The sequence below is a fragment of the Dermacentor albipictus genome, chromosome 1 (genome assembly GCF_038994185.2).
Source record: "Dermacentor albipictus isolate Rhodes 1998 colony chromosome 1, USDA_Dalb.pri_finalv2, whole genome shotgun sequence".
Taxonomy (NCBI): domain Eukaryota; kingdom Metazoa; phylum Arthropoda; class Arachnida; order Ixodida; family Ixodidae; genus Dermacentor; species Dermacentor albipictus.
The window spans coordinates 34,496,475-34,513,293 of NC_091821.1; the positions used below are offsets into that span (position 1 = coordinate 34,496,475).

General features: G+C 47.8%; 1 protein-coding gene across 3 annotated transcripts in view; it reads right to left on the minus strand.

Moving 5' to 3' along the window:
* Positions 1 to 547: 547 nt before the first annotated feature.
* LOC139046701 (uncharacterized) overlaps positions 548 to 16,819 on the minus strand; it is a 32,979-nt gene continuing 16,707 nt past the window's right edge. For 2 of the 3 annotated variants that reach the window (XR_011511524.1, XR_011511521.1), the window contains exons 3-4: positions 1,684 to 2,150; positions 548 to 652 (exon numbers count right to left, since the gene is read on the minus strand). Coding sequence is in view for 1 of the 3 variants with exons in the window: in XM_070532438.1 (XP_070388539.1) it covers positions 1,692 to 2,150; positions 3,013 to 3,018 (465 nt within the window). In the remaining 2 variants the exon portion in view is untranslated. Of the gene's footprint in view, positions 653 to 1,683; positions 2,151 to 3,012; positions 3,166 to 16,819 lie in introns of those variants that run through there. The other variant, XM_070532438.1, reaches the window with a different exon arrangement.

Sequence of the window (16,819 nt, forward strand, 5' to 3'; positions counted from 1 at the left end):
AAAGCACGAGTGGTTTTCCATGCACGCTAAAACTTCGAATTATTTAGACAGTTTAGTAATAAAGTTAGCGATTCCACGGCGTTGGTTTCGCTGCTCTTGTGCTTTTGCGCGCCGTAGCACTACAATAGAAAATGCTTATTTTTTTACATTTGAAACGAAACTATGTGCTATTATTATGTTCCCTTTCAAGATAGATACTGCAGAGGTTAAAATATGAAGACCCTTTCCGAAATAGCCTGTTTTGAGTTTATTTCAACGTGTTGATGGCACAGCATTTTTGTTGAAGAAATTATTATGAGTCACAGCAAGCAGGGGCAAGGCAGGGTCCAGTTCACTTGCCTAGCTTGTAACCGACGCCTAAATGTTATTTCTTTTGGAACTCGTAGAAACAACACTAAGACAAACGTTATCGGACTTTGTGGTAGACACATTGTCGCCTTCGTTCCAACAGTATTGTATATATTCTACTGAACATTCGACGATTTCGTTCAGGCTTTTGTATACCTTGAATGTCGCCGCATAAATTTAAAACAATTATGAGAAATACTTGAAAGCAAAATATTGATAATTTATTCACAATATTTGTACAAGAAATTATGTTTTCCAGCTTGAACACGGGTTTAGATGTGAGCCGTGCGACTAGATCTTGCGCCTGCAAAGAAAAAAAATGTACAATTATGCCAACGAGATACGTGATATAATAATATCTGAGTGAAGGACTTTGAGTTCCTCAACAAACCAACTTGGATAGAAACTTTGATAACGACTGAAGAAAAGCCACAGGGAAAATGGATATAGAAGATTCATTTTGCCAGCCCAACTACGCAGAACGTTTTCATAGCCTGAACAGAAGTTGACAAAAATATTAGTGAGCCTCTGGTTTCGCGCACAGTTATACATCAGGCTCATCAGACTGACTGAAATCTTTCCCTCTTTAATTTAGTATTTCACCCCAGCATTCCATGCGAGCATAAACAAATAGATGTTATTTCAAGCTTTTCCACAGAGATCGCAGATAACTACATTGCACCAGTAGTATTGCAAGACTAAAGTAGCAAAATATTTGTTTCGTGTATATGAGGTGTGGAATTAACTACAGATTCCAGCAGCAACTTATCAAGTTTCCCAGTGTACAGAGGATATTGCTTGTCGCCAACGCCGGCACACAGCAAAATGGTTTACACGTAATGCTATAGAAGCATTACTACTTACGTTAGCAGTGTTTTGCAGCTAAGCAGAGGTAGAAAGAAGATTCACAACTACTTAAGTACTGCAACGGGATTTATGAACTAAACAGAAAACAAGTGCACGTCTTGTTTTACGAACCTAATTGTATCGAGAGCAGTCAATACTCTTGCAAAACACAAAAATGGAAGGGGAGGGGATTGAATTCGCACACACACCTGCTTCATGCAATGTAAGTTCATGCCATAGTTAAGGGACCGAATTCACAAAGCTTTCAGTACATAAGTGCACTTTGTCACTGACTGGCCGCCTTCGCTAATAACGTGTATACCATCAGCATTGGCTGAATTGTTTCCTTGCAAACAATTCTTGTTTAAGAACGTCTTGCGAATACGGGCCCAGATTCCAAAAGCGAACCACCTTCAACTTACTATGCATTTATGCGCTTTAAGATGACTTCAAACGCGCACACACGCGCAACTGATTAATTTTCCAAACCTGTGCTACTAGTGGCCAATTCCGCCGGCTTGTCCGAAGCCAGTCTGGCCAAAACCAGCCTGTTGACCAGCGGCTCCGCCGGCGAAGCCTCCCGAGTGCTGGCCGAAACCAGCTCCGTGGCGGTTTGAGTCGGTCTTCGAGAAGCCAGTGTTAGAGCTGTAACCCATTTGGTTGTTGTAGCCTTGCACGTTCCTAACTGATTCGCCACCTGCAAAGCCAGCGGATCCCTGGTTGTAGCCCTGGGCGCCAGTGGCGAAGCCACCTTGGTGGCCGCCCGCGGCGTGGCCATGGGCGGCGCCTCCTCCGTAGCCACCTCCGTGTCCAACAGGGCCACCGAAAAAACCACCTCGTGCTTCAATCTTCTCTTCCTTGCCTGCAGCTGGTGCTGCTACTGGGGCGCCTTTCTTGGGCGCAGGCCCAGCGACAGCCAGGCAGACCACGGCGGACACAACGGCGATGTTCAGGAGCTAGCGGGCAATGAATGAGAATCAGTACGACTTGAAGAGCTTAGATTGAACTATATTCAACTACAACTGACAAAACAGCGCAGGCCGATCAGATTGAGAGAAAGAAAAGGAAAGACAGGGAATATAACCAGGTTGCACCTAGTTTGCCAGCCTACACTTGAGGAAGGAGAAGCGGGAAGAAATGAATAAAGGACAGGGTAAACGAAAGAAATAGCAGATTATGCACGCACGCACAACTGCGTTTACCCCGCAAGCAAAGGCGTTCGCCGGGCTCAGAGGTCTTCAAAATGTGCAGTAGAGTTTTCAATTGTGACCCTCTGCGCGGATGATAGCTGAATCCATGGCCCCAGTATTTTTTCCTCTGTGAACGCTCTGTCGTGCAGTCAGCTTTTTTTTTTCTCTTTTTTTTTTCATTTGTCAAAATAACGAGGATATACATCAGAATACGTTTCATGCTTGTAGCATGAACAAAGTGCTTGTAGGCTAATGACGACGAATGGGTGTGGAAAGTGAGGCTGTGAGACATCGTCAGGGTTTGTCACCGAAGAACTCTATTCGCGTCATTGAATATGTAGAACGATTGGAGGCGATTTTGGATGTGACTACTTGGTCCGCACACAGAAGTTTTCCAATTGAACTTGTTCTTCGAGACAGGCTCGTCTCTTTGTCGAAGAAATGGGCAAGTTTAGGTAAGACACATCAGCATAAAGAAACGGGAATAAATAAGCAGTGTGGCACCTTTTACAATACCTTAGTTGTAGAGCACGTATTTCGTCCATTGAAGGCACTGCAGCTTCTACTTCACCAAACTGCAATGCCTTCGTTGAGAAATACTTTTTCTACAGGAAAGTCCGTCTCTCACCTTCATCTCTGAACGTGGGTTCCTTTCTCCGCCAAGAGGGCTCGTATGGCTAAGTGATAAGAAAGCTGTCCCTTTTATATACGGCGCAAAAAAAAAGACAAGTTCCACAAAATGAAGATGAGAGGAAGTTTCAAGACGGGTTAATTGTTACGTCCCTCTGCTGCCAGACAAGAAAAAATAAGAGCAAAAAAAAAAGATACGAAAGTTAAACCCAGGTGTCCCATCAAGCAGCGCACACTCTCACTCTCGCCGTTTCGTCTGGGTCATCAAGAGAAGGCTTGGGGAGGCCTTGCATTAGAAATGCTGGGGACAATACGTAGGCGGTTGACGCGCTGTTTCTACTGGCCAGTGAAGCGTGTACGAAACGACCGGCGGTTTTCGCCCCGTTCCGTTTGAGTAAGTGCAGATCGCCTAGAGCGCCCTTGATGCGCGAGGCACATATGAGAAGCAAGAAGAGAAGGGTATCACGCATGTGATGTCATTGCTCTTAGCTGGAAATTACAGGCTGCTGAGTGCGTGCTGTTGGTCACAGGCACACCTGTTCCTAACGCAAACGTGATGCAATGTCTTGATGAGAAAGAAAACCGGATTTTACCCGTTTGGAAGCAGTGAGTTAGGTTAGTTTAGTTTATGGGCCTCCTTCCAAACGGTATCGAAGCAGTTACTTTGAAAATGCAGCCTTTGGATCTTAGTATGGAGGATGCTGAAGCCTAATAAACATTTCTTTCTTACAGAATCTTTCAGTATTTGCTGGTTTTTCTGCTTTTTTCACTGAACTTCAACGTATCGGCCCATAACCGCTCCGCCCCTGCATCTCAGTCCCTTCAAAAGAAAAGAAATATGAAAAAACTAATAATAATAAATAATTAACTTCACATTAATTTGTAAGCATTTAATCGGAGCGATACATTTATATGTCATTAAATCTCTAAGGTAAAATTATTTGGTTTTGTTTTCTTTCTTTTGCCACTTATAGTCCTGTAAAATCTCAAGTGCGAAGTCACTTATTTGGTGACATTTGAGCTTTATTATTATAATTGCGTTGCCTCGTTGAGCATGAAATGATCTTGCTCATCCAGGACTCCTGTTGCTTGAGCAGTCTCCCGGGCCCGCCACGCCAGTTATCGCTGGTCTCGTGGGTCCGAGCTGGACAGCATGGTGTCTCACTGTTCAGGTGTAGGGTTGGTGGTGGCAGGGGCGTTGGGTGCGTTCGCGCGCTTTCAGGTGGGGAAGATTGGCCAAAAATGAGCACATACCCAGTGGCACAAAAGGGGGCTGGTCAAATATAGGGGAAAAGAAAATTCAACGTAACCGCTAAGTAGCATGGGCCATTCAATTGAAGGGTACAGTTACCTATGAACCGGCATTATACCTACAGGTTTTGTGCAGTGATTTTTTATTTGATTACGCAGAACAGAGGTGCGCTCATTGACAATACTTCTTTAGTCTCAATTCCATGCTATATGAGCCGGTTGTCTGTGTTCCATCATATGAGGTACTGACCAACAGGCCGACTAACGTACACAAAAGCGTGGTGAGCTAGGCTTAAAGAAAGCTTTGCTTTAAAATAAATACCCAAATGAACTAAACAAATGAAATCGCTCGACACAGTCGATGCACCATCACATGCCTACAGAGACTTGCATGCTGTTACATCAGCCATTCCTCGCATCATTCTTGACACACTTCAATGGCAGCACCCAGAGCCCGGAACAATATAGTTCAGGCAACCTTCGAACAAGCTATACCCATGCGTTATACGCCTTCATGATAAAGAAGGCGTGCCACAGTGGTGTCATTGTCTGGTGACAGGGAGCCTCGCTTCATTCTTCCAAGGGAGAAACTTGGTGCGTTCGCCGAACAGATCTTGTTGTTAAGGCGCAGACAACGAAGTTACTAAACAACGTATACGGTTACGAAATTTCACGCGCTTCCGGTTCTTGGAAAGTGCCAAACCTTGAACAGATTTCAATGCCAATGGTAATGTCAAGGAGGAGGAGACAAAGGAGAGGAAAGACAGGGAGGTTAGCCAGTGTAAGTACCGGCTGGCTACCCTGTGCTCGGGAAAGGGGTAAAGGGAATAAAAGGAGAAAGAAGAAGAAGAGGAAAAAAATAAAAAAAGAAAATTCACACAGTAACGCGAAACTACGCTCTACAACGTTCAAAGGCGGTCGCACAATTCGCATGTCCTTAAAAACTTCAACAAAGCCCTTAAGGCCTTGAGTGCCGAAGCCCGTCTGGACCAATGTCCTAGAGCTTTTTCCTCTGTAAAGGGGCGACTGTCCAGTTTTGCGAGAGTGGTCACGAGCACTGCTCTTCGCACTGCGTAACGGGGACAGTCACAAAGGAGGTGTTCAATCATCTCCTCGCAGCCGCAGGTGTCACAAGTAGGGCTGTCGGCCATTCCAATGTCGAATGAATATGAGTTCGTGAATGCCACGCTGAGCCACAGGCGGCACAGAAGTGTTGCTTCCGCTCGTCGCAACCCTGGTGGTAGGCGGAGTTGCAGACGTGGATCCAATTTGTGGAGACGTGCGTTCGTGAATTCACTGGTGTTCCACAGATTCTGTGTAAGCTCGCGGGCGAGGGAGCGAAGAATTGTGGCTGCATCTGTTCTTGACAGCGGTATGGGTATAATCTGGGCGCCATCATGAGCCGACCGGGCAGCGTTATCCGCACTGTCATTTCCTGAAATTCCACAGTGACCTGGTATCCACTGGTAGATGATGTTGTGTCCCTTGTTGATTGCGTGATGGTGGAGTAGTCGGATGTCTGCGACTAGTTGCTCATTTGGTCCATGGTTGAAAGGGGACATCAGAAACTGAAGAGCTGCCTTTGAGTCACATAAGATGGACCATGAATGTGATGATTTCCGAACAATAAACTCCAGAGCAGCACGGATAGCTGCGAGTTCTGCAGCCGTCGATGATGTAATGTGAGATGTCTTGAACTTGAGGGTGACGCACTCTGTGGGAATCACCACTGCTCCAGCTGAACTATTAGAGGATACAGAACCGTCTGTGTAAACGTGGATGCGTCCTCTGTGCTGGTCATGTAGCACTGAAATCACGGTTTGTTTGAGGGCAAAAGTTGACATCTCTGTTTTCCTTTTGATACCGGGAATAACAAGAAGAGCCTGGAGTGGATGGAGGCACCGCAGCGGTTGAGATGGTCGTGCTGCAGGCGTGAAGTTTGACGGTAATGTTCCATGGTTGGCGGCAATAATCTTGCTAAACGCTGAACGAGGTCGAGCGGCAGGAAGGGAGGCGAGATGATGCGATGGAAGTCGGGCGAAGTGCCTGATATGCATCCTTAAAGTGTCGATTTGAAGATACGTGTTGATGGGGTGGTCATGCGCGATGGCTATTGTTGCTGCCGTGGACGCATATCTGGGAAGACCAAGGCAAATTCGCAGAGCTTGAGCTCTTGTAGTCATCACGTTCGTCAGTCTAGGGGCAAGACGTTGTTCACACCTCGTGTCGAAAATGCCCCGAGTAGCTGTTGCTTTCTTTGAAACTGTGCGCAATTGCGAGGAAGAGAGATTTTGTATTGTACATTTATAAAATTGAGAGCGGGAATAATTATTATGTGTAATAAAATAATTATATAAAGGTAATTGACACTTCGGCAGATTTTAGTCACGAGTAGATCTCGTAAAAAAGTATTTTGTTCACTTGCAACCTTTTTTTTTTTTTGTACTGCCATGAAGAAAGTCATTCACCGTAATGGTGAATGACTTCTTTTAAACGGGACACCCGACATCTCATACCGCCTCGTAGCTTTCGATAGCTATAACAGGCAATAGTTTTTCAGTTATACAGAATTTTTAAAGAAAGTCTGTGGCAGATAGCACAATTCTGGTCTTAGCACGACAGAAAGCGGAGCTAATTCGTAAGGATTCATTATGCAAAAAAGAGGTGAGGCGTGCAGACAGGACACAAGAGTAGAGAAGCCTTAAGTCTTCTCTCACCAGATCCTGCATGCACAAAATGAGCGCCGGTTTTAATGCGCAGGTCCGGTGCCTATTAGAAGCAGGTTATCCTAGTGTAGCAGGGCCACTGTGGCTGAATGCCTAAAAAAGTCGATTTCCAGGGAGACGGACGTGATTATAGAAAGCAGTAATAGCAAGAAAAAGAGTAGTGGCTATTCCGTACATTCGTTCAGTGTCGCACAGGCTTAAAAAAGTTGCAAGTAGATATGAAGTTAATGTTGCTTTCACTGCTCCCAATAAGCTAGGTAAGATATGCGCTGCCGTATAGAGGATAAAGGAGCAGGTAAAAGGTAAAAAAAGAACAGAAATTTGTCTAGAGAAGCACAATAAGAACAACAGTTTTACTGACTGTCGTATGGGTGTGGTTTATAAAATTCCCCTTAGCTGTGGCCAGTTTTACGTAGGGCAAACGGGACGGTGTATCAATCAGAGGCTAATGGAACATAAAAGGTCGGTAAATGGTGGATCGCCTTCTAATCTTCCCCTACATTGCCAAGATTGTAACTGCACGCCAATGTTAGATGAATGCGCGATATTGTACATGCATAAGAATGAAGATACGCGTCTTATGGTAGATGCATGGCATTATCTATAATGGTGGAAGTGCGTGCGTGAGTCAGCCTTCGATTACTTTATGTAAGGAAGAGATTAAGTGCCTTAACAGTTATGTCACACGTAGACCAGCACATGTACCCGACTGACACGTGGTGATACCATTCCTGAGCTTGCGCAGATGAGTTTTATGTCTTCTTTCATTTTTCGCCTCAGTGCTCCGTTCAGTTGATAGTCGGCGTTCGTGTTGTCCACTTCTCTACTCTTGTGTCCTCTCTGCATGCCTCACCTCTTTTTTGCATAATCAATTCTGCCCTTGAGCTGCATTATTCAAAGGCGAATATTACTTCCACAAGAAATCAAAACACATATTCTACTAATCAAGAAGTCACTAAACAAGTTGTTACTACTTACTTTACAACACATATTGCACTTTAGGAATTGGATCCAGTGAGTCTGAAAGACTTATCCACTTAAAATGAATCCCCAAGACGACACCAGTTTCGAGACTTTAGTGCCCAAACTATTCATCATCATCATCATCAGCCTGGTTACGCCCACTGCAGGGCAAAGGCCTCTCCCATACTTCTCCAACAACCCCGGTCATGTACTAATTGTGGCCATGCCGTCCCTGCAAACTTCTTAATCTCATCCGCCCACCTAACTTTCTGCCGCCCCCTGATACGCTTCCCTTCCCTTGGGATCCAGTCCGTAACCCTTAATGACCATCGGTTATCTTCCCTCCTCGTTACATGTCATGCCCATGCCCATTTCGTTTTCTTGATTTCAACTAAGATGTCATTAACTCGCGTTTGTTCCCTCACCCAATCTGCTCTTTTCTTATCCCTTAACGTTACACCTATCATTCTTCTTTCCATAGCTCATTGCGTCGTCCTCAATTTGAGTAGAACCCTTTTCGTAAGCCTCCAGGTTTCTGCCCCGTAGATGAGTACTGGTAAGACACAGCTATTATATACTTTTCTCTTGAGGGATAATGGCAACCTGCTGTTCATGATCTGGGAATGCCTGCCAAACGCACCCCAGCCCATTCTTATTCTTCTGATTATTTCCGTCTCATGATCCGGATCCGCCGTCACTACCTGCCCTAAGTAAATGTATTCCCTTACGATTTCCAGTGCCTCGCTGCCTATTGTAAATTGCTGCTCTCTTCCGAGACTGTTAAACATTGCTTTAGTTTTCTGCAGATTAATTTTTAGACCCACTCTTCTGCTTTGCCTCTCCAGGTCAGTGAGGATGCATTGAAATTGGTCCCCTGAGTTACTAAGCAAGGCAATATCATCAGCGAATCGCAAGTTACTAAGGTATTCTCCATTAACTTTTATCCCCAATTCTTCCCAATCCACGTCTCTGAATACCTCCTGTAAACACGCTGTGAATAGCATTGGAGAGATCGTATCTCCCGGACTGACGCCTTTCTTTATTGGGATTTTGTTGCTTTTTTTTTATGGAGGACTACGGTGGCTGTGGAGGCGCTATAGATATTTTTCAGTATTTTTACATACGGCTCGTCTGCACCCTGATTCCGTAATGCCTCCATGACTGCCCAAACTATTATGGGACGAAATACACTTGCGCTACAGTTACTTTTGTGTTTGAATGCATGACAGAGCATTTTATTGAAAAAGTAAATGGAACAACAGTGGAGTTTTAGCGCTAGTTTGGTGGCACTTGTTTCAGAACCCTTGCCATCCTCAAAATTTGTTCCAAGTGAATATGACTTGCAAGTTCACCGGTTACAATTCGTAAATTGCAATATATGCCATAACGTAATAAATTAATATCTTAATTATGGAATTTTCGTTATTAGTTGATTATGTGCGTCGATTTCATGCGCAAGCATCGTCCGCCTCTTTATACAATCCAGTTCGGTGACTAGAATTATGTTATCAGTCACAGGCAATTTTTAAACATTCTGTGAAACGTAAAAATGATATTAGTCGTCCTCATTATGAACCGTTCCGAACTACAGCGGTTCTATTATATATATATATATATATATATATATATATATATATATATATATATATATATATATATATATATATATATATATATATATATATATATATATATATATATATATGTATATATATATATATAGGATTAATAAATTTCAAGTGGCACTTATCCCTATGTGGATGCATGACTGTGAAAGCATTGCGACTACCACGCTATGCTCAGACATTATACCACAACGCAGTCTGAATTGTTAGTGCCTTGATTCAATGCGCCTTAATTTAAACCAAATGTCTTGGGTTGGAGTGCCTTAACTAATGCCATCTTAATTAACTGTACCATATTTAACTTCGCCTTAATTAACAACAAAGGTCGTGGGCTTGACTATTACATTAGGTTGTGGGTTCGAGTGTCTTAACTAACGTTGCATATAATTAATTGTCGCTTAATTAAATTGTCTTAATTAACACCAGAGGTTGTGGGTCCAAGGGCCTTAATTTACTCGATCTTAATTAAACGTCTCAACTAACGTGGCTTTATTTAGGAACAAAAGTCGTTGGATCGATTCCCAATAAAGGTCGAGGGTTCGTAGCCTTTTCGGACCACCGTTTGGTCAAGCCGCCAATGCCGGATTTTCCGCCTCATGAGCCATTTAATATTTCCTTATTACTAATTATTTTTTGTGGTTTCACGTGCAAGAACCACGATATCATTATGAGGCATGCCATAGTAGGGCACTCCGGATTAATTTGGACCACTTCGGTTTCTTAAACATGCACTCAATGCACTGTACACGCGTTCGGCGAAGGGCCGAACGCGTGTACAGTGCATTGAGTGCATGTTTAAGAAACCGAATACGCCATCTGCAGAGGATGCGGAGAAGCAAACCCCGACGACCAGCATAGCTGCGATCCCAAATGCAAGCTGTGCGGTGGCGACCACCTTACCGCCGCCAAGGAGTGCAAGCGACGATTTCAGACGCCATATCTCGTCAGACGCAGACGGGGGGAACGCTCCCGCGCCCTCAACGCCGAACATTTCCCGCTCATGGAAGGCGCGAATCAAGCCCGGCAAGCATCGCGTGAACGCCAACACGGTCGCAGCCGCTCCCGGTCCAGGGGGAGATCCAGGTCTCGTGGCGGCTCCAGGGGTCACATCAGGAGCCGCTCCGCCTCCAGGGCCAGGTCGATGTCAAGATGCCGAGTCCGATCCAGATCCAGATCCGGTTCCAGGGGCGGCCCGGGTTGCAGAACCCAGCCAGCATCTGGACCTCAGCCCGCCTCCACATATTTGGGGAAGCAGCCGACCCTCCTTTGGGCCGATCTGGCACGTCCCAAGCCCGGTGCCAATGTAGAAGCTGTTCAGGCACCTCGTAACGACCAACACCCAGAGCGAGCTAGGGACGCGGAAGTCACTCGCTTACGCAAAGAGAACGACGATCTCAAGAGCACGATCAAGAGGCTAGTTAACGAAATGGCAGAGATTCGGAAACTCGTTTCGAATGTGTCGGATAACGGTGCGCCAGGCAGGGCCACAGAGACTCCAATCCCAGCCCCAGTAGACGGTACTGCGACGTCCACCAAACGCAGAGCAGTAGTAAAACAAACAGGTGAATCGGGAGCGTTGTCCGCAGAAGTCAGCGAGATTAAGCAAACTCTCATTGGGCTGGCAGATGGCCTCAGACAGGTCACTGCTAGCGTCAGTTGTCTCACCGATAACGTTCGTCAAATTCAGGTTGCACTCGGAGACCCCAACAGGGGCCTCGGAGCTCTCACTGATCGCATAGATGCCATTGAGGCGCGAATGGCTTCATCCGCCTCCGTCGTCCAACCGCTCACCGTTCCCGCCATACTAAAGGAAGCTAGACTTAAATATCCAACCAGGGCGGCGACAGGAGGCCCCAGTCTTTGCACAGCCCTAACTGCCCCATTAGGTGGTAGTCCATCCGGTCCGCCATAATGGATAGGTCCAAAGAGAGTTTTCGCATTTGGCAATGGAACTGCAGGGGGTATTCTAACAAAAAAGCCCCTCTGCAGCAGTTCTTCAGGTCTTTCGCTGTCAAACCTCAAATCATTGCTCTCCAGGAAACATTAGTCTCCGCCGCCTCGCTCCAGGGCTACAGGGCCGTGTCGGGCCTGCCCGGGGGGCGAGGGATTTGCACCTTGATTGATAAAAGGCTGACTCATCTCACCCACGACCTCAAGCTGGCAAGTGGTAGAATTGAATACGTCATGGTTGAGATTCTGCTCAACGTACCACAGCAGAATCAGCGCAGAAACAGCGTGTTCGTCCTCAATATCTACAGCAGCCCCAGGGACTCGCGCCAGCAGTTCAAGACCATCCTCAAGAAAGCGACCGACTTGGCCGGCCCTCGACCCTTAGTAGTCGTCGGTGACTTCAACGCACCGTACGGCATCTGGGGTTATGTCTACGACACTACCAAGGGGCGCAACCTGTGGCAAGACGCCAACGAGATGGACCTCACTCTGGTCACTGACAAGAATTTTCCTACGCGCATCGGCAACTCCGTCACCCGGGACTCGACACCCGACCTCTCGTTCGTCAGGAACGTTGAGGACGTGGGTTGGGAGAACACCGCCATGGAGTTCGGCAGCGACCACTACATTCTCGAGACCAACTTCAAGGTGTCTCGGAGTAGGATCAAGGAATTCACGTTCATCGATTGGGACCGCTTTCGCAAGATTCGCGAAGAACCCGGCAAAGACAGGGCACCCGCCACCCTCGAAGAATGGTGCGAAGGCGTCCGGAACGACGCTTCCGCGGCTACCAAGAAAGTAGAAACCGATCTCGACGTCGAGCGGATGGACAGCAGACTTGCCCACCTGATCGAGGCCAAAAACGCCCTGCTCCGCCGATGGAAGGGCCAAAGGCTCAATCGCAGACTCCGAAAAAAGATCTCAGAGCTCAACAAGGTCATCGATGAACACTGCAAGGCGCTATGCCAGCAGCAGTGGGACGAGCTCTGCGAATCCGTCGACGGACAGATGCGCAACGGCAAATCCTGGGGTATGCTGAAGCACCTTCTCGACGAAAGCGGTTCAAAGTCAAATCAGCGGCATACGTTGGCCCGGGCCCTTCACGAAGCCACCAGGTCTCACACGGTTGATGAGCTCGTCTCAAAACTCGTACAGAAGTACTTGCCCGTCTGTCGCGATGGAGATCCAGTGACCCAACTCCCGGACTACCGAGGCCCTCCACGCCCCGAGCTCGACGAAGACTTCTCCGTTGCCGAGGTCAGACAGGCCATCTTCGCACTCAACCGCAAGTCTGCGCCTGGTCCAGACGGAGTCACCAACAGAATGTTGCGAAACCTCGAGGACACGTCGATCGTCTTCCTGACCGACAAAATCAACGAGTACTGGAATAGCGGCGTTGTTCGTGCAGAGTGGAAGATGGCCTGTACGGTGCTCATTCCCAAGCCCGGCAAGGCCCCGAACATCGAGAACCTCAGGCCGATTTCTCTAACCTCCTGCGTCGGCAAGGTCATGGAGCGCGTCGTCCTCAACAGGGTCAACGGGTACCTCGAAGACAACGAGGTTTACACCTACAACATGATCGGCTTCCGCGCCGGACTCTCGACGCAGGATGCAATGAAGCTAATAAAGCATCAGATTGTGGATGGCCGTTCCAGAGACGTCAAGGCTTTGCTCGGTCTGGACCTCGAGAAAGCTTTCGACAACGTGCTCCACAGCTTCATCGTAAAGACCATTTCACACCTGGGTCTCGGTTACAGATTCCATAGCTACGTCAGCTCTTTCCTAACGGACAGGAAGGCCAAGCTTCGCATTGGGGACTTCCGCTCCAACGATGTGCCCCTCGGAGAGCGGGGCACTCCTCAGGGCGCCGTCATCTCACCCACCCTGTTCAACATCTGTATGATTGGCCTTTCCGAGAGGTTGGCACGCGTAGAGGGCGTCAAGCACACCATATACGCCGACGACATCACCTTATGGTGCCCCGGCGCCTGCGAGGGCAGAGTCGAAGAATCCATGCAGGAGGCGATCGATGTGATCGAGGAGTATCTCCGCCCCACCGGACTTCGATGCTCCCCCGCCAAGTCGGAGCTTCTGCTTTACAGAAAAGAGAAGGGAGGCAGACCCAAAGATTGGAAGCCAGTTTCCGAAAGCAGCATCAGTCTTCGTACTTGTGACGGGGGGGTGATACCCAGGGTCGACGTTATTCGGGTCCTCGGCATGTTTGTCGAATTCAACGGCGGGAACGGAACGGCTCTCCGCAAGATCATCGCAAAGACGGACAACGCTTTCCGCCTCGTTCGCAGAATAGCAAACCGGCACCGAGGAATGAAGGAAAACAATCTCCTCAGGCTTATCAATGCCTTCGTGCTATGTCACTTTACGTACACAATTTCTATGCACAACTGGCTCAGAGCGGAGCGAGACAAGCTCAACGCTCTCATCCGCAAAGTGGTCAAGAGGGCTCTCGGGCTACCCATCAGGACCCATACCGAGGATCTCCTCAAGCTGGGGGTGCATAACACTGCCGAGGAGATTGCCGAGGCCCAAGAACGTGCGCAACTCACTCGCCTGAGCACCACAGCGGCAGGTAAACACATGCTCGAAGAGTTGGGTTACCACCCTGCGGGATTCCCGATGGTCAGTACCCCGATCCCTAGGTGCATTCGAGACAAGTTCGAAGTGGCCCCTGTGCCCCGAAACGTCCATCCCGTCCATAACGAGGGCAGACGCAAGGCCAGAGCAGCAGCCATCCTCAAACAGATAAAGCAACGAGACATTAGAGCAAGCTTCGTCGACGCCGCGGAGTACAGCGATGGGAAGACCTTTGCCATCGTTGTGGTCGACTCCAGCGGCAAGATTTCTAATTGCGCCTCCATTCGCACTTCAGACCCCGGAGTCGCCGAGCAAGCCGCCATCGCTCTCGCCCTGCTAGACGGTCGTGGGTCCGAGATATATAGCGATTCCAAAACGGCAGTTAGGGCTTTTCAGAAGGGTTGCATCGCCAAGCAAGCTGCTCGTCTTCTTAGCAACTCGAATCGATATGCTCTCACGCATCATTCAATCCACTGGTTTCCAGCTCACGTAGGGTCGGTCGAGGGTGCCCCCCAGAACCTGAATGAGTCTGCTCACGAGGCTGCGCGTGACCTCACCGACCGCGCTTCCTCTGCAAGAAGCACCGACTCCCCTCCTCCCTACGGCCACAGGGATGCTCCCGCTACTCATAACGAGATTATTAAATTCTTCTACATGTCTAGAAGGGTCTTTCCACCCCCTCACACCAGGTTGAATAGGGCGCAAGCCGTTTCTCTTAGGCTTCTGCAGACTAGTACGTATCCGTGTCTGTCCGTTCTCCACGAGGCTTACCCGGACGTGTATCGCGACGACGCCTGCCCCTCCTGCGGGCAGACCTCTACTCTAGCGCACATGCTGTGGGAGTGCGGGTCAACATACCCTAAGTTCATCAAGGAGGAGTGGGACTCGCTTCTGCGTAGCCCCGCTCTGGAACAGCAAATCCTGGCTGTCCGGCGTGCCCGCGACCGGGCCGGTGGGCTAGACCTGCCGGTCCCGACGTGGGACTAGCCGGGTGCGCGACGAGTTCGCGTCCTCGCCGGACCTACAATAAATGTTTCTTCACTCACTCACTGTACACGCGCCTTTTTGCATTTCGCCCCATTGAAATGCCGCCATCGCGGCCGGGATTTGATACCGTGGCCTCATGCTTAGCAGCGCAACTCCAAAGCCACTGAGGAACCATGGCGGGTTGCCGTATTACAGAAGGCTATGTTAGGTCCTGCCACTCGGCACATGGTAATGTAGTTGCAGCGTTACGAGATTAGATTCATTTAAACTAGAACCCTCATATTCTGTCGAAATTATTACTGCTGTATTCCCTTTATTCAATCTTTTTCTAATGCGTCCTGCAAGATTCACGCGAAATTAATACTTATTATTATTTTTCACAAATAGAAACAATCCCACAGGAGAGAAAGACGCTAGCTGGCAACTGCCACCAGGAGGGCCACAACACCTGCCGGTGGTAAAAAAGCAAGGGTACATCGAAAAAGAATAGTGAATGATGAACAGGAGAGATATTCAGAGAGATAAAAAAACAGGATGACAATACCATGAACGACTTTATATTTCCAACTTGGTCGCGCGTCCCAACGTGTTCAAGTACCCACAGCCCTTCAAGCATTTTCGAAGGGGACCAATCCAGGCTTCCGATTACAGCCTACCAATTTGCTCCAATTTTGTACTAGCTCGTGGATCAGTTGTCACACGTTAAGTGCCGCCCAATCAACATGTGACGCACGTGCATGTTTCATTCTGACGTTGTTCTTCCCTTCCCTCCTCCCACATGTAGAATTCATGCATAGTACGCATTACTACATATCGTGAATTGTATAAAAAATTCCAGGAACTACATGATTGGAGAGCATGAGTATTTTGGCATTTCACCCCCATCAGAATGCAGTCTCCACGGCTACGAATCGCACCGGCAACTCCATTCTCATCAGCGCAACCCCACACGTCACTGAGCCATCGCGGCAGGTTTGCATTTCTAGAATTCTTTCGATAGACATAAGGCCGGTGGTACAACGGGGGTAATGCGTAGACGATCAGTTGTCGACTGAGACATGCACCAGGCCGTCGATATAGTTTCGGAGCAACAGCAAATAGAGCCTGCATCACAGGAAGTCATTATTGTGAGGCCGGTGCAGGCTTTCGTAAACGCAAGTCGGAGGCTTAGTTCACGCAGGAAAGTTGCCTCGCGACGAGGGAGTCGAGTGGAGGTCAGTGTTGTAGTGACGTAGTGCAGATTGCAGCCTGGAGCACGTGAAACTCAGGTGGTTCCATTTCTGTCGTGGCAATGAATAAGCTAGTCGACCAAGTTGTTCAGGATGCAGCGTCAATCCTTGAAGGAACGCTTCGACTCTGCTTGTGTGATATTCTAACTGATTCATCAACGGAGACAAAGTAATGCAGGTTGATCAAATACAGCAAAATAAGCACGAATGTCTGCACGTCTACCTTACACGAGAAATAAGTGGCAGAGAGACTGATGAGAAAAATGAGGAGAAAGCGAACATCACGAGTGCCCGCGAAAGGATGCACAGAATAATTATAGGCAGTCATTCCTGGAACACTTTGAAAAAAGGACAATAAAGCTCCACCTGCTGTTTGTTTTACCGGGTAAATTTGTGAGGAATCAATGGTCCCCTGAACTCACATGCCAGGGGAAATATATATGAGAAAACAGAAATGTGCTGTAGACTGATGTGATAGGAGA